We start from the raw sequence: 18107 nt of genomic DNA on the forward strand, positions 1-18107 counted from the left end.
AGAAGCTCTCATTGAAGTTCTATGGGCCTTACACCATGCTGCAACGTGTTGGGGTAGTTTCCTACAAGCTTGCTCTGCCGCTCTCTTCTAAGATATAGTGTCATCCATGTGCCGCAACTAAAGAACTATCTTCCTCCAAGAGTGATGACTAAAGCGGAAAATTCTCGAGCGACACCACCCACCCCGGCACTGCTTCAACCAGGGCAAATCTTCAAGTCCAAGTTTGTCCACCACGGGACGGTGTGGTGCCTCAACTCAAGGTACACTGGAAGGATCGGCCAAATTCACATGATACATGTGAAAATGCATATACCCTACGGTTGACGTTTCCGCTGGTTCCTATTCGGCGCCTTATGCGCCTGATTCTTCGTATTCCGCAAACCGGCGCACACCCGCCGTCCGCGCTGGGCCGGCCCATTTAGTTGGTTTTTTCTGTGAAAAACTGCAACAAAAATTGCGCGGCGAGGTGATTAGATCCTGCGATCGACTTGTCCTACATGGAGCGCAGTAACCACCACACTAACAACATCTCTTGTGAATACTAACCCTCGTCCTCACCCTTTTGTTCTTTACTTACTTTTTCTTTTTGTCGTTTAGTTTCTCTTTTTTCTTTCTATAAAATCCGCGAAATGTTTCTCAAAATCCGTTAACTTTTTCAAAATTATGATTTTTTTTCAAAATGTTTCTCAAATTTGGTGACCTTTTTTCAAATTCGTTGAACTTTTTTCAAATCCGATGAACTTTTTTGAAATTCAATGAATTGTTTTTTTTATTTTGATGAACTTTTTTCAAATTCAGTGAACTTTTTTTGAACTTCGATGAACTTTTTTTAAATTCGATGAACTTTTTTCCAAAATCATGATTTGTTTTTCAAATTCGATGAACTTTTTTCCAAAATCATGATTTTTTTCATATTTGATGAACTTTTCTTCGAATTTGATGAACTTTTTTCAAATACAGTGAACTTTTTTTGAACTTCGATGAACTTTTTTCAAATTTGATGAACTTTTTTCCAAAATCATGATTTGTTTTTCATATTCGATGAACTTTTTTTCGAATTTGATGAACTTTTTTCAACTTTGTTGAACTTTTTTCAAATTTGATGAACTTCTTTTCAAATGCGATGAACTTTTTTTCGAAAATGATGAACTTTTTTCACTTTTCCACAAACTTTTTTCAAAATCGATGAACTTTTCTTAAAAATGATTAACTTTTTCTCAAAATCATTGAGTTTTTTAAGTTTATGTAGTTTTTCTTCAAAAATGATGAACTTTTGTCTCAAAATCGATGATTGTTTTTGTAGTTTGTGAGATTTTTTCGTCAAATGTTGAACTTTGGCTCAAAATCGATGAACATTTTTCAAATTCATGTTTTAAAAAAACTAAGGGATAATAAATAGCGCAACCACACATGTTCTTATTCTATAAGCGCTATTATCGGCTACAAGTGTTCAATGGGTGTAGTGGTTAGCTAAGTAGGAAGCCAGGAATATATGGGTGGCTTTGTGAGTTTGAATCTGGGTGAAAGCAGTTTTTGTGCCTTTTTGTGTAGTTTTTGTTCTTTGCGCTCTGCCTTTCGGGTGAAAGCAGTTTTTGTGCCTTTTTGTGTAGTTTTTGTTCTTTGCGCTTTGCCTTATCAGGCCAGCCCAACAAGGCACTGCGTGGGCGCCAGAAACCTGTTCGGGCGCATAAGGTGCCGAATAGGAGGTCTCGAGGTTTCCATCTCTACCAAATTGGGGTCAAGTTGCACCTCAAGGGGTGAAAACTGTTATGACCTGGCCCACACAAAAAACGCGACCCAAGGCCACACACGACGCAACCGCAAGTTGGCTCGTCCCCTAAAGGCCCAGCAAGAAAGAAAGACACTGTTGGGATGGATAAAGGGGCCGACTAAGCACGGGCACCTCTTGCGGGGAGACCCAACGGACACCGTGGGAGTGCTCCCGGCACACCACTTGGGGCGTCTCACCGCCGTCATGTGGTGCGTGCTGGGCGCACCCCACATGAACTTTTTTTACGTGTTTTGGGTTTTTTATTCTGGGAGAGGGTATTTTGAATTTTCATTGGGTTTTTCTAGGTTTTCCTGATTTTCTTCTTTCTTTAATTTTTTCCCGCGTGAAGCACACCGATGAAAAAACACAAATATGCTTCACAGTTAAGCACAACTATGCTTTTCGAAAAATAAAAAACACAGTTGTGCTTCCACATGAAGCGCAGTAGTGCTCGTAAAGTGAAAATCACAGTTGTGCTTCCGTGTGAAGCACAATTGTGTTTCTTGGAAAATGAAAAACACATGTGCGCTTTCCTAAAAGTGAAAAAACACGTGTGTGTTTTTTAAAAACACATATGTGCTTCCCGTTTTGAGTTTCACATGTTTCCATTTTTTTGGTTTCTTTTTTTGTACTTTCCAATATGTTTTATTTCTGTTTTTCAATATATATTTTTGATTTATGATTTTCTGAGGTTTTTTGGGGAAAAAAGTCGCCTAACCTATTAGCATGAGATCTACTCCTTCCATCACTAGAGTCAAAAAACGTCTTGGGACGGAGGGAGTAGTTTCTAATATCTCAACGCGAGAACCGCAAACTAATTTATCACAGTCCAGTAACCGCAAACTAAAGCTGCAAGGCCCATACAAAGCTATGATTTTGTTTAGTCTTCCGGGAGACTCGAGGGCTGGCTTGGAAGAGTTTATGGTCTTCCATCGGTTGGTTGTTATTACATCGCAGGCAGTAAGCATACTGCGACAGCTTAGACGTGCTTCAAAATTCAAATAACAAAAGGCTGGCCAACGCTGACATCTTCATTCGAATGTACTCGCTCACCATCTCAAAGATGTTCGTTGAACTGTAACTACATTTCATATTGCCAGTTTGCCACTAGCATATTCGACAAGTGCGGCAACTACGATCCTGAGGATCACACATATTCTGAATGGGTCTAGACACATAGCACACATGTCCGACCAAAGAATCTTGTCTATAGCTTTGGTTAGGGTTTGCAACCAATTCCCGTTTCATCTCACGAGTTCCAAACCCCAGCAGCAAGGAAAGCCTGTAATTCCTCATCAGAAAGAAATAAACCTGTAGATGTTTGAACAGCAGTAACAGTATCATTCTGAGGATAAAGAGGTGCCAAAGATAACATCTTGCCCAGACCTGATCCAGTAAAGCTATGTCCATTGGTGAGGTTTTGATTCTTAAGCGCTGCCTTAGATTCAGTCGGTAGGGCAATTGGCAGGGGAATTTTCCATGGCAGACTGCTCGCGTTTCCACTGGAGATGATGACCAGAGGACTGCTTTGGACTAACCCCTTTCTGGAATGGTGGCGAGTTCCATGGCAGCGGCCTCCCAATCTGCTGAATAGACGCCAAAAATCCAGGAGGTGCTTCTGCTTTCCGCATTACCTGAAAATACAAGATCTTAATAACAGAACTATTGACTACATGCTGTAATCTGGATCTGGTTAACAACTGCTGAGAGTGTAGTTGAGCTCACGTGATCTGAACTTATAAGTTACAATGAACTTTGATATGCCTCTGTTTCATTTCAGTAAACAGTTTAGCCTAAGATGAGGTCCACTTTGTCTATATGTACATTATGGAACACCAACTTTAAGTTTTGACGATGGGGTTTCTTTTGAGAGAAAAATATGGTTCCATAGTATGAAGGCAAGCCATATATCAAAAGGAACAGAGAAAGGTACAATTTAACAACGGATACAACAAGCTTGATAGTGAGAACAGTCTTACTGTGAGAACTCTAGAGTAAAACGACGTCCCACTCAAAGATAGGGCCCTCCCAATAGATTCCTTGTCAGCAAAAGTAACAAATGCAGCCCTGGGAAACAACAAGAATTAAGAACAGATATGGAGCTTGTAGATGCCACAGATGAAGAAAGCAAGCTGAAACTTAGCATGAAAGAATATACCCTTTTGGATGGCCAGTAATTGCATCTGTCAACATATTGAGCTTAAGCACTGTCCCACACTTCATAAAATGTGTTGATAATGCTTCTTTGGTTGCCGCAAAATGCACCTAAAACAATCATCCAGAGATGTAACTCACCAAATTTATCCTCTATGATGTAATTAGAATGAAGAAGCTTTTTCGGTCAAAAGAAAGGAGCAAAAATTATAGTGATCCGTGGCGAACAAAAATAAAGAGATGGGTTCCTTTTACATACATTTGTCACAAGAACAGTTCTGGCATCGGCATCCTCCTCTAAATTCGAATGGGGCCCTACAAGAAAACAAAATTTCAAAAGACTCAATTCCATCTGTGGATAAGAGTGTTGAGCTGGTGAACAAAAAATAGGAAATTGCTCAATATATTTAAAACAATCCACATTCCAAGGCGCAAACAGAGTTGCTTCAGAGTTATCTCTCTGTAAATAAAAAGTAACTTCAGAGTGCCCAAACAGTTAAATGCTGCCGTATCTCAAAAGTTTGACTATCTTTACTGCCCTCTGGAAACAGGTAAACAAAGCAAAAAAGAAAGGACTATTGGCCCGAGGGGAGGTGCAGACAGCAGAAGGTTTTTTTTAGCAGAAGCTGAGAACCACGACTGATACATCACAGTTAACCATACATGTCATGACGTGGACAACAAAACTAGCTTTCATGCAAAATAGGCTGGGTGGTACGATTAGTTGGCGTGTAGTCAAACACATCATAAAATCATCGATTGATGCTTAATGTTTTTGGTCATTTCATGGAATACACTAGACTGGGTAAGCACCAGTTTGAAGTTTCCTTAACTGTGTTGTGCTTCAAGCCAGCAATTCGACCCATGGGTTTGGCCGCCCATGGGCACCCGACCCAAATGGGTAGGGTATGGGTCGTGCTCTTTGCCCATGGGTTGTACCCATGGGTAACCGATTACTCATGGGTAGGGTATGGATGCGAGTTCGTGCCCATGGGTTACCCATGGTTCGCCCGATTAATATTAAGAAGTATATACGTGTTTTATTTTACATGAATTGTGAAGATTTTTTAGGACAGCATGCACCCACGTTGCTTAGTTATTACTGTAGAGAGACAGAACCATGAATTAACAAAATGCTTAGCTCAGTAGCATCAAGAGATCAACAAGTTTGGCTTGTTGAGCCTCCAAAGCCAGCCCATGCATCCTGTGTGTTGCTCTACATGCACAAAGCAAGCAAAATACGTGCTTGCCAGCTGCATTAGTACCACCTCGCCTAGCGAGCACATAGGAAGTCGAGCGCTGCCTGTATAAGAGACTAGAAGAAACAGTAGCGTTCCTCGGTTCGAAGTACATGGCACCAGAAGGGAGCATAAATTAAATAATAACAAAAATACTAAGCCCGGCGGGTGCCCGATTGGGTCAGGTAACTGCGTGGGTTTGGGCATGGGCATGAGACAAGACCCGTGGGTAGGGTCGTGGGTGGGCGACAGACCCAATAAGCGTTCCGGGCATGGGTCTAGTAGAGGTCGACCCAACCAAACCCGACCCGACTGGTGCTGATCTTACTTTATATAAGCTGTTGTGAAGAAACAAAAGCCTTTAGTCCCAAACAAGTTGTGAAGAAATAGTTTTGGCAATTCAGTATCATGTTCTGCAAACAAGATCAAAACCTAGCTGACTCGTAAAATTTTACCAAAATAAAAGCACATGTACCACCTTGATGGATATCTCTTGTGTTGTTCTGTTAGCCAGGATGCAACTTTGATTTACTTTTGTGTTGATTATACTAAAAGGACTAAACATACATACGCAAACGGCCAACGTAACTCTTGTCTTGTCCAATGGCAAATATACTTTTCCACCTCTTCTCTCTTCTGGATTTTGACATAAACACAGATACAAAAACGGCAAACATAATTCTTGTCTCTCTCCGAATGGCAAATAGGACTTTTCCACCTCCTGTCTTCTGGATTTTGACATGACATACTTGTTTGTTCAGATAAAGCCAGCTTTGTGTCCATCAGCATATTGTTAATTTCAAAGTGTGTTTAAGCAAATAACAACCAAGTGCCAGTGTCCAGAAGGAACTTTCGACATTTCTAATGTTGACTCGACAAACCAAATTAAATAAAGGAAAACAGCCGAGTGCAGCGTTTTGGTGCCCAGGCTCATCTGCACCCGGTTAGAAAACAAATCACAACAAATTCAAAAATTTCCAAAAAAAATCGCATGGTAGAAAATTTATTGAGTGAGGTCCGCTCCAATTTTCGATCATTTGGACATCTGAGTAGCTCTCAGCAAAAGACAAATCGGGTCAGAACAGTGCATGAACAGTAAACTTTTTTACAGACCCTGAATTTGTCTTTTTTGCCGAGAGCTGCTCAGATGTCCAAATGATTTGAAAACTGGAGCAGACCTCACACATCAAATTATCTACCATGCAAAAAAAAAGGAATTTTTTGAATTTTTCTAGTATTTGTTTTGATTTTTTCAACAGCGCGGGTCAGATGAGCCTGGGCTCAGAAGTGGATTATCGAAAACAGCCTGTCTTCCATTGTTTGGAACCTCCTTCATCTGAGATAGCAGTCTCACCTTTGTCCTCAAAGTTGGCTCTAACCACCATCCTGCCTGCCCCTCCACCAAGCCATTACTTCCACAACAATGCTTTAGTAGATTGATGACACAGCTTTCCTGGCACTACGAGGCATGGTTTCCTAGGACACCGATGTGGCAGTTTACGAAAACAGCAGTGGCACATGCAAGCTCCAGTAACATGTCACTGCGGATGCTAATGCAAAAGTGCTGACCAGAGAGAGTGAGAACAAGGACTGTGGTTGCGGAAGAACAATCAGCTGCAACCAATCCGCAGGCAAAAAAGAGGATGCAGGAGCTTACAGCCAAATAGGGTGAAGTGGAAATATACAGGGACCACATCTGGTGATAAAATAAATAGTGGAAAATCTTGTAGATTGGGCTCCTCAAATGGATCTAGAGAATACAGGGCAGCCTGGTTGGAGAAGCAGCGGCATGTGGTCCTGAAAAGGCCCGAGCCACACTGTGGTAGAACATAATGCTGAGCTTTGATACATCTTCCACATGGCCAGCTGCTAGAGGGACGAATCGCTGATCATCGGTGCGTGGAAGGTTTTTGAGGAAATTATCTCAAATTCTCGACCATTCGAGTCGCGAGAGAGTTCTCTTCGATCTTATTCTGACTGCCAAGTCATTTGACATGGAAAGAATCTGATCTCCAATGGAAATTATCTCAAATTCTCGACCATTCGAGTTGCGAGAGAGTTCTCTTCGATCTTATTCTGACTGCCAAGTCATTTGACATGGAAAGAATCTGATCTCCAAGTGGGTAGCTGGCCTGTTTCACAAATTTTCTGGTGGGTATATGGTTTAATAGTTTTGGTGGACAAGTAGATTAAGCATCAAACATCAGGGAGGTAACAAGCCTTTCTACAAATAATATGAATTCTGTGGAGGATAAAAGACTGATTAATTGGTTTCCCTCTTTTGATGTCATTTCAAATCATATGGATTCTTGTATTTTGGCTGTCTGTTTTTGGATTAAGTGATGGGAGTATCATCATATTTTTGCAATTTATAACCAAGAATATAACGCTGCTATGCACCATTGTAGAGCATTTCACCAATAAACTGCCCTCATGTTTAAACTAGGGGGCTCTTGCTGCCAACATAGACAAGAGACCATACAAACCAGTGAAAGGACCAACAAATTAGTGATGACCATTTTTTTCAGGACCGCAGTCACAAGCAGCCAAGCATATTGACCTAGGTGACTATATCACTGATAATAAATCGCTAGAAATAATTGCAGATGACTCACTCAACAGATGACCTAATAGATTTGCAAGAACAAACTGGTGAACCAACTGCTATCTCAGAAAATTATGTCACGCTATATTTTGGCATGTAGTAGTAAATCCAATGTCATTTTCCTTAGGTTCCTTTGTATGAATGTATTCATATAGAAACAGAAGGGACTAAAGAACAATAGGACAAACCTGATGGGAGGGCTCCTTGCTTCCCATTGTTTATCTGCGCCTGCTTGGACCGAAGCTTGAGCATGTCTAGTTCCACCTGCTTTAGCTTTAGTTTCACATCCAACATCTCCTGCATAATCAGTTACGACAACCATTTTAGGTCGCTAGAAGATCCCAAATAGAAAACAAGTTACTCAACAAGGATAGCTTACATCTTTTACTGGTTTGTTACTGTAATTGCCACCATCTTCACGAACAGAAGACCCACTCTTGGACTGTGCAGGGCTGCTAATTTGCTGACTTTGCAAAACATCAGTTCCTGAATTTAGCCGCATATTTAACTGGGACAATTTGTCAGATGCTGATACATGTCCTTTTAACGAGTTTGCATGCCGTGCTGGTTCAGAAACTGATGCAGGTGAGCTCTTCACCTTGGATGTGAACTCATTCAAACTTTGTGAAACAAAACTTTTCACTGGCGGAGTTGAAGTAGACTTCTGGCTAATAACATCTCTAACTTGATGACGATTACGCTCCACATCACCAAAATTCAACCGACCGGTCAGCCTGCTTCTGTTGGATTTCTCCCCGGGCTCATGTGCGTGTGCTGTATTGACATCTGGGTAACTACTGGAAAAGTTTCCAGAATTTGATCTGTCAAATAAATCGCCTTCCGTACTTGAGTTAACACGGCATCTTCGTTCATGCTCAGACACCATTAACTTGGCCTTCTTATGCATTATATTTTCAACATGCATGTTGTCAGCTTCTGTAGCTAAACCTTGATCCTCCATAGCAGGCTTCCCTAGCCTGTCCCAAACATTGCGGGGCCTTCTCATGGATTCTGGCACTTCACCATCATCAGTTCCCATGGCCACAGGCAAACGTCTTGTGGAGGAATTTCCGCCAAGATGCTCATCATGGGGTTCCTCTGCATTAGGTTTTCGAATAACAGTAAATCAATATCAAAGAATACCACTTTTGATCTTTTGGCAAACAGCCGACCCCAAAACTTAAACCCAGGACTGCTAGTGTAGTTTCCCGAATCAAATGGAGTACAGAAAGGAATATGGATCAGCTCAAGGTAGTATTAGTAATTTTGGTAGTTACCATTTCAACTCTACAATCTAGTATTCAAGGATAAGGAATGTCGAGAAACATAACATGGATTCCCTGACTCCATGCCATAGGATCAAAGTCCATACAAATTGCAAAATCATATAGTTTTAAAAAAAATATAGTTTGCCAAAAAAAAGATACTCCCTCCGTTCTTTTTTATAAGACATTTTGGACAGCTGACATTGAACTGTTTTGGGCATTGTCTGAATTGTCTAAACGTCTTATAAAAGTGAACAGAGGGAGTAGAAGATACGCACCAAGAGAGTCATCGTTTAGATCATAGAACAACACTATGGAGTTATGTTATAAAGTCCATATATGGTATTATTGCCTTTAAGGTTGCCTCTGTAACGTACTTTGGCAGTGTGGCCATTTCCGGCAAAAGCAATTATTCTCTTTTTCAATAAAACAATGTTTGAATCCCTTCTTTGTTCGATCCATCTACAAGCAAACAGACAGAACCATTTTTTCATACAATCTCAGTTGCACCTTCAAACTTGTACTCTCATTCGGGATTGAGTTGAGACAAGCCAAACTGGACACCAAGAGCCTGAATCAGTACAACACTTCAACCAAACTGGACAGACACATGAAAAAAGTCCTTTTAAGGGACATTTGTGAGAAACTTAGCCACTTCAACTTTCTAGAAATACATACACAACCTCCATAACTAAGGGAAATCACATGTTACTTGTATGTATAGAACTTAAAGGCAAATGATTTTTCATAAGTTAAAGTAGGATAATCAGAACCTTAACTCCATTTAAAGTCACACCTAAGCATGCAAGCTAATCAGGGGATGTTAGATAAAACAAGAGCAAGCACATGACCCCAAAAAAAGATTGGTTACAGACCATCTTGAATCATATTCAGGCAAGATAATTTTAACGGAGAACTATAGGGATGACCGAAGATTGTATATTTATTGATATAGAAGAAGAAAATTACAAGACTAAATACTAGGATATTTACAGAGATATTCATACAACTTTGGAAGGACATTAACCCGCAAAGTAAGAAAGCATCGTTATCTTCTTTAAAAATTGAATCGCCTAGCCTTATAGAAGCTGGTAAACATCTTTTTTAGTAGAAAAAAAATGCAGCATACAGTAAAATACAAAGTACAAACAAAATGTTCAGATGAAAAAAAGAGAACCGGTTTTGATAAAGGGGTGTGCATGTGACATATAGATGTGGTCCAGTATATTATACATGGCATGAGACATTTAGTACTTCTCGTGGGTGTATTGAGTAGTTTGAAGTAGCTATCATATGTCAAATGGTTCAAGAACATATTGTCCTAGAATTGAGCTGTCGCATAAGAAAAAAAATGCTTGCCTTGCATCAATGTATGTTCAGTCTTTGCAGCTACACCAGACTGCCGCATGGAGGAACTTCTGCCACCTGTTAAACTCCAATCTTTCTGCTCTGACATAGAATCATCAAGTTAGATGCATCCTTTCCATAGCACATCCTACAAATGTAGGTACTTAACAACAGATGCATGGCCCATTGAGTATTTACCTTCTGATGCTGGCCCTCCCGATAACATTCGTCACCAGCCACCATTTTAGGGGAAATGGTAACAGTTGAACTAATGCGTCGCTGGGCCACATTTTGTCCCTTACTTAAATCAAGCTTGTGAAGGCCATTATGCTCTTGTGGTACTAAGATATTTGAGTTTGCCTGCTCAACAGTGGATGAGTTTGACTGAGTGTTCGTAAGTCATGATACATGCATAATTTGGGCATTTTGACTTGAAAGAAGTTAACGGATGCTCAATTAAGTTGAACTAGTGGATAACTGGATATGATGAAGACAATTAAATGTTGTGTGGCGACTGATGATTGTAAGAGGAAAGAGGGTAAGATCCTTACAATATGAGCCTCCCCGGGTTGGGTTTTTGAGACCAGAAGATTTTTCTTGTCATTCCGGTCCTGACTTTCATTTTCCAGCCTATGTTGCACGCTAGAATCATTAGCCAGTGCTACAGCCGTTTTGCTTAGGTAACCCCAAAGCCTGCTTAGTCATGCAAAAAAACATCATGGCCTCATAAAAGTACACATATCAAGAACACAACTAATTGATTAAATGGCAGCTATAATACCATGCAACAAATTTTGCACTATCATCACCAAGAAAGGCCTCCAAATCATCGCGTGCTTGATACTGATGTTTCCCATTACAAACTAAAATTACAATGTACTCCTTTAGTCAGGGAGAAAAGAAAAGAAGAATTATCAGTCATTATGCAATCAACAGCTATAAAGCATCTTGTTTATATTAACATGAAAACAAACATACCAAGAACTCAAACAGTCGAATCTTGCATATTTGGCAAAACATGCAATGAAAACTCACGGTTATCCTACCAACTAAACTAAAGAGAGTAATGTAGTTCTCAAACCTGGCATACAACATAGCAGCATAGAAAACTGAGGAAGTTGCCACATGCACTTATCAAGTGAGGATGCCAAGGTTGTGCTTCAATGTTTCTTCTTTGAGATTATCAATCTAAGACCCAAAAAAATCTCTTTGCTAAATCCGTTTAACAGCAGCCCTCAACTCTCGCTCCAGGAAGACTTATAGGAGAACATGTCTAAAATCTAATGAAAACACATTAGGTGTAGGCAAGAGGGAACATACACCCTTTTCTTTTCTTCTTTTTTTGCGGGTGAACATACACCCTTTTCGAAGGGAAATGATCACTAGATATGTGTTGAGACACTCCACTGCCCCTTCGCATGTCTTCTTATGCAAATATCCTCTTCATTATCATGAATTGGTCAAATCACCAATCTACAAATATAATTGGACAATTGAAATTGTACTGAACTACATGTGTTCACTTTATCTCAAGGTGATGTGAAAACAATACAATCCATTTTACAGCCTTCAATATTACTCCCTCCATTCACAAATATAAGATGTTTTGGATATTTCAATATGGACTACATACGGACTGAAATGAGTGAACAAACACACTAAAACATGTCTATGTGCAACCGATTCAGGAAAAAGTTAGAACATCTTATATTTGCGATCGGAGGGAGTATTATACAATGTCTCTACAGTCTTCCATGTCAATGAAGCAGCACCCAGAAACATCTTAATCACCTAAAGAACTGGTGAAAGTTACTACTGAACAAAACTCATCATCAGTGTCCCGTCATATTTGACTCATAGATCATATAAACCTGACCACAACAATACATTTGTGCCTCAAACACACTGGCTTTGCCACAGTTAGGTGTTGGTAGCATTATGAACTTATGCTTTATGAAGTATCTATAGGCTTGTGTACTATAATGCTTAATTTGCAAATTGTAGGGCACAGCAATGGAACAGAGGCGCACACAAAAAAAAAGTGAAATCAAGGCTATCAACGAGGAAAGGAGGTAGGTATATCGAATTGATAAGGACTGTTTATGAGGGTTAAGAAGAGAACACACTGGTCCGTTATGTCAGAAAACTACTTTAAATATATCTTCGCACCACTTCTGATGCGATTGAGGCTGGGACGACCAATTAGAAGGCTCACGTTTCTGAATTGAGATCCTGGGAAGTCCATACCTAACTAATATAGAGTTCCTAGGAAAAGTTAAACAAGCTGAATGTTCCAGATAGATAGTCTAATCCATCACCTCTCCAACTTAAATTTCACTTGGGTGCCAATCTGCCAATCACTCGACCCAGGCAGAGCATTCAACAAACAAGCACATGCATATAGTCCATTCAGAGCCACCCCAATCCCCTTGGTACAGCCCCAGACGCGGAGGCCCATCCACACTCACATCGTGACATTCCCGAGACCAATTAGCACACGGAACCACGCAGGATCGAGACGCAACCGCATCCCACCAAGCATCGGCACTGGCAAGTTCTAGGGCACGCGTGCGTGCGAGAGAATGAAGGGGATATTTGGGGTGGTACCGCGAGGGTCTCGTCGGAGTAGTTGCCGAGGAATCGGGGGAGCACGTCGGCGACGGCGGAGCGGAGGTCGGCGGCGGCCGGCGAGCGCCGATCCATGCGGAACGACCGCTCCTCGGCAGCGAACACCCGCCGGAGCCGCCCCGTGCCCGTGGGTGAGAATCTTCTAGCGGCTACTGGGGCCAGTCGCTACTAGTATGTGTCAGCGCCAGCCTGCGTGCGTGCAACCGGTGTGCTGTTTACCGTCCCTTCCATGCTCCCAGCGTTTTCATCAATCGTCACTTCGAGTTGTTCCAATCTTTTGAAAAAATTGGATATCGATTTTTTTAGGGATGGATATCGATTGTTTACGTGTAGGGCTGCATTTTGTAAAATATTTGTCCTCTAGCCCTTTTTACTTTTTTTAGGTTAAAGCTAAGTTTTATTGATCGAAAGCTACATAATAAGATGCAAAATTGATCATGGGTTGGCCCAACCACAAGCGACGCCCCTGCTCAAGAAAATTTAAATACTTAGCTAAATTATATGCATATAAATTTGCCGCTCGACCTTCAAATAAATGTGCAATTAAAATATGTTGCTTGCTGCTTGATCTCCTCGATGATGTTCCCGTAGCTGCTACCCGTTCCTTTGTCGATATCCTTGATCATCAGTTTTGAATATGAAGCAACAACAAAGTTCTAGAGAAGCAAATGTTCGGCTAATGATAAAGTCTCGCAACATGCGATTGAGATATGCCCTAGAGGCAATAATAACGAGAGATATGACCTCGGCCTCCCTCTGTCGATCTGTAAGCTTCACTCCTCAGCACTGGACCCGCTCGTCGACAAGGTCGCGAGGAAGTTGTCCACCTGGGGTGCATCAATGCTCTCACTTCCTGATCGACTATCTCTTGTTCGCCATGTGCTGTGTGCCATCCCCGCCCATATTTTGACCGCTCTCACCCTCCACAAGTCCGTGTTGGCTCATGTCAACCAGGTGATCCAAGGCTTCCTTTGGGTTGGTCGCAAGAGAGCCAATGGTGGACAATGCAAGGTCAACTGGGCGCGCGTGCGCTGCCCGGTTCAGCTTGGGGCCCTTGGCATCTGAGATATCCACCGTGCCGGCATCGCCCTTCGCGTCAAATGGGTATGACTGCAGCGGACTGACAGTGGGTGCCCTTGGGCCCACCTCCTGATCCCTGTATGACCCCGACGTTCTTGCGATCATGTGCGCCTCCACGTCCTGGATTCTAGGCAATGGCTCGAGTGGGTGTTTTTTACGGATCATTGGCTGGAGGGTCGTTGTATTGCCGACATCGGCCCACTCGTCCATGGCTTGGTCCCCCGTGGTGCGCCGGGATTCGTGACATTGTCGCACACTGGGTGTTGGCGTAATGATAGGCCCCTTATGTCTTGGAGCTTGTTGACATAAACAGTTTGGGACTTATGTGTTTGCTAGTGCACACCGAGTAACAAGTCCCTGAGATCACGAGGAGTTTGATGTAAACGACGAAGGTAATCTCCCTGCGTTGCAGTGTAGGTTATCACCGAAGATTATGATAACAAGAGTGACCCCTCAAATATTGTTGAAGTGAAGCAATTGGTTCGGTGCCTGTTCGAAGAAAATGACTGCGTCCGAGGAGAATGACGACGAAGTGAAGACGTAGCATTTATTTCGTTGTTTTTCTTCTTTTTGTTGAGTCACATGACCATTGTACTATTAAGAGGGGTGTAGTGTTCGAAACTTTGATTCTCCGATGCTAAACCCAAATCCTATGAAAGTTGCGAGAGAAATCTCTTTGTGCTCCGAGCAAATACTTGCCAGCAAGAGATTGTGATCTTCTGAGAGATTTGTCTCGGACCGAGGAGTTAGCATTACTTGTTCCTCAAGTAATGTTACCGTTGCTCCAAAATCTGACGTTGTGAACGTGTCGGTTGGCCATTGGCTGGACTGCATGTCCAAAATGGTCATTTCCCACCAGGGAAGGCTATGGCTATAAATAGCCACCCCGCGCCGGCTTTGTCCGGCGGCTACTCCGTTTGATTCTGAGAAGATTCTTGAGCAACGCTCTCTCTGAGCGATTTGGGTTTAAAATCCACCGAGAGAAAATCCCTAGAGCCGAAGGATTATATAGTGGTTCAGCATCACTCGAATCTAAGTCTAGTACGATTCGTCTATTACTCTTGAGAGATGCAAACTCTCTAGATGGTTAGGTGTCAATTTCTTCAGAGACCAAGAATGATTGTGATTCTCAAAGAAGTCTGTAAAGGTTTGGAGATCGCCTCAAGTATCTACCACGACTGGTCGGCATTGGTTGATGAACCAATTGTCGAGGAGAATAGAGTGAAGAGAGTTTATCTTCCGTGTTAAGTCACAACCCCTCCAACCAGACGTAGTCCTAGTGCAGAAGGACGAACTGGTTGAACAAATATCATGTCGCCATCGAGCATCTCTGGTTACCTCTGCTACCCATGTTTACACTCTATTTGTCTTTCCTCATGTGATTTGTCTCGATGCATGCTTTAGTTTCCATTCGGTACTTAGTTATAGCTCGTTGTAGTTTGTTTTTCGTTTGCTCCGCTGCTGGGTTCCGAGAGTTTGGGGATTTCTGAAGAAATTTTAAAACTCCCATTCACCCCACCCCCCTATGGTAGACATACTTTGTTCCTACAATTGGTATCAGAGCAATGTACTCCTTGACTATGTTCATTTTGGTCTAACCACCTTGGAGTTTAAGTATGTCTTTGGTGAGCTACAAGTCGCATCTCAAGATTCCCATCTTCGATGGGATGGACTATCCCTTCTGGAAGGAGAAGATGAAGATCTGTCTCTGAGCTATTGATGATGATATGTGGAATGTGGTGCATTTTGGGTTCACGGTTGAAATACCTCAAGCCCCCACTGACTAGGAGAAGAAACTCATTCAGATGGATGCTCAAGCTAAAGATGAAATTGGTGGCCATCTCTCTCGTGCTCAATTTCTTCGCTATCGTCAGTGTGAAACTGCGAAGGATTCGTGGGACGTTCTCGAGAATATAAATGAAGTGTTTCAACTAAAAAAGAAGCTCGAATTGATACTCTTCGAGCGAAATTCAATTGATTCAAGCTCGTTGGTAATGAAAGATGTCAGCAAACCTTCGATCGTCTAAGTGACATAGCAAATGAGCTTCAAGGTCTCAGTGCCAAAGACATCACTGATCATGAAGTTGTAAAGAAACCGCTCTGATCACTTGACAGTTCATTCGACACACTTGTCCTGATGATTCGTGAATGAGCTGATTTCAAAACCCTCGACTCTACTGATATCATGGAAAGACTGAACACCCACGAGGAACAAGAAGAAGAGAAAAGAGATCTCTATGGCTCAAGTCAATGCAAAAATCATGCTCTTAAGGTTGTAGCTGATTCTTCCTCTGATGGAAGTTCCGAAGAAGATTCAGATGGCACAGAAAGGCCCAGCAAAGATCTTGCATTAATCATGAAAAGATTCCAGCGCCTTCACATGAAGAGCCAATTCCAGAAGAAAGGTTCAAGCAACTCCAACGGTTCAAAAGAATAAAACTAAGCAATATGATTAAACCATGTTGTTTTACCCTTAGTGGCAACAATACAAATACGTGCCTCTCTGCCCCTACTGTCACTGCGTGAGGACACCGCAAGATTGAATCCACTACAAAGCACCTCTCCCATTGAATATAAATCAACCTAGTTGGCCAAACCAAACAGATAGATCAGAGAGAAATACGAAGATATAAAAATCATGCATAATAAAGTTCAGCAAAGACTCAATTACTTTCAATGAATATTACAAATCATAAACCCACAATTCAGCGGATCCCAACAAACACACCGCAAAAAGATTACATCAAATCGATCTCTGAAGAGAACATTGTATTGAAGATCAAAGAGAGAGAATAAGCCATCTAGCTACTAGCTATGGACCCGTAGGTCTGTGGTGAACTACTCACACATCATCTGAAGGGTGGCAAGGTTGATGTAGAAGCCCTACGTGATCAATTCCCCCTCCGGCAGAGTACCGGAAAAGGCCTCAAGATGGGATCAAGGAAGAATAGAAGCTTGTGGCGGAAGAATTGTTTCGGGTGGGTCTTTGTTGGTTTTGGGATTTATGGGAATTTATAGGCTTGGAATTAGGTCAAAAGGGGCTGCATGGGGCCCACAAGCTCAAGTGGTGTGCCCCCTGGGGGTGCGCCATGTGAGCTTGTGGCTCTTTAGTATCTCTTCTGGCCTCCTCCCGAAGCTTCGAGGGTCCCTTCTGGTTCAGAAAAAAAATCATTGTGTTTGGACTCCGTTTGGTATTGATTTCTGAAAAACAAAAAAACACGTAGAAAACAGGAACGGGCACCGGGCACTAAGTTAATAGGTTAGTTCCCAAAAATGATATAAAATTGCATATAAAGCATCCAAGATTGATAATATAATAGCATGAAACAATCAAAAATTATAGATACGTTGGAGACGTATCACTAGCCCACTATGAAACGGGTGCCACCTTCTGTGCACGACACCGAAGGCCTGCCGTTCATGAAGCATGGATGTGTCTTCAGTGTGCACAACCGGATGAACAACATGTTGGGACATGATACTTCTCCAACGTATCTATAATTTTTGATTGTTCCATGGTATTATATTATCTGTTTTGGATGTTTTATATGCATTAATATGCTATTTTATATGATTTTTGGGACTAACCTATTAACCTAGAGCCCAGTGCCAGTTTCTATTTTTTCCTTGTTTTAGAGTTTTGCAGAAAAGGAATACTAAACAGAGTCCAAATGGAATAAAACTTTCACGATGATTTTTCTTGGACCAGAAGACATCCAGAGGACTTGGGGTGCATGTTAGGGAAGCCACGCAGCAGCCACAAGGATGGAGGGCGTGCCCCCACCCTTTTTGGGACCCTCGTGACTCCACCGACCTATTTCTTCTGCCTGTATATTCCCATATATCCTAAAAACAACTAGGGGAGCCACTGTCGGTGTCAAAACCGGCGGATCTCGGGTAGGGGGTCCCGAACTGTGCGTCTAGGCCGGATGGTAACAGGAGGCAAGGGACATGAAGTTTTACCCAGGTTCGGGCCCTCTTGATGGAGGTAAAACCCTACGTCCTGCTTGATTTATATT

General features: G+C 42.0%; 1 protein-coding gene across 2 annotated transcripts; it reads right to left on the bottom strand.

The window, feature by feature from the left end:
* Positions 1-2784: 2784 nt before the first annotated feature.
* On the bottom strand, positions 2785-13133 carry LOC125530468. 2 transcript variants are annotated; one of them, XR_007292933.1, is made up of 12 exons: positions 12988-13133; positions 11162-11262; positions 10932-11073; positions 10579-10740; positions 10393-10477; positions 8148-8866; positions 7957-8065; positions 4185-4240; positions 3930-4036; positions 3751-3838; positions 3158-3405; positions 2785-3082 (listed from the first exon to the last, which is right to left on the bottom strand). XR_007292933.1 is itself a non-coding variant. In XM_048694859.1 (11 exons), the coding sequence occupies exons 1-11, from the start codon at positions 13081-13083 to the stop codon at positions 3217-3219; spliced, it is 1854 nt and encodes a 617-aa protein (XP_048550816.1). In that variant the 5' UTR covers positions 13084-13133; the 3' UTR covers positions 2785-3216. The 2 variants fall into 2 exon arrangements, 1 of the variants encoding a protein (XP_048550816.1); XM_048694859.1 differs by having other exon boundaries at positions 2785-3405.
* Between the last annotated feature and the right edge of the window lie 4974 nt (positions 13134-18107).

Source organism: Triticum urartu, unplaced genomic scaffold, assembly GCF_003073215.2.
Source record: "Triticum urartu cultivar G1812 unplaced genomic scaffold, Tu2.1 TuUngrouped_contig_6339, whole genome shotgun sequence".
Taxonomy (NCBI): domain Eukaryota; kingdom Viridiplantae; phylum Streptophyta; class Magnoliopsida; order Poales; family Poaceae; genus Triticum; species Triticum urartu.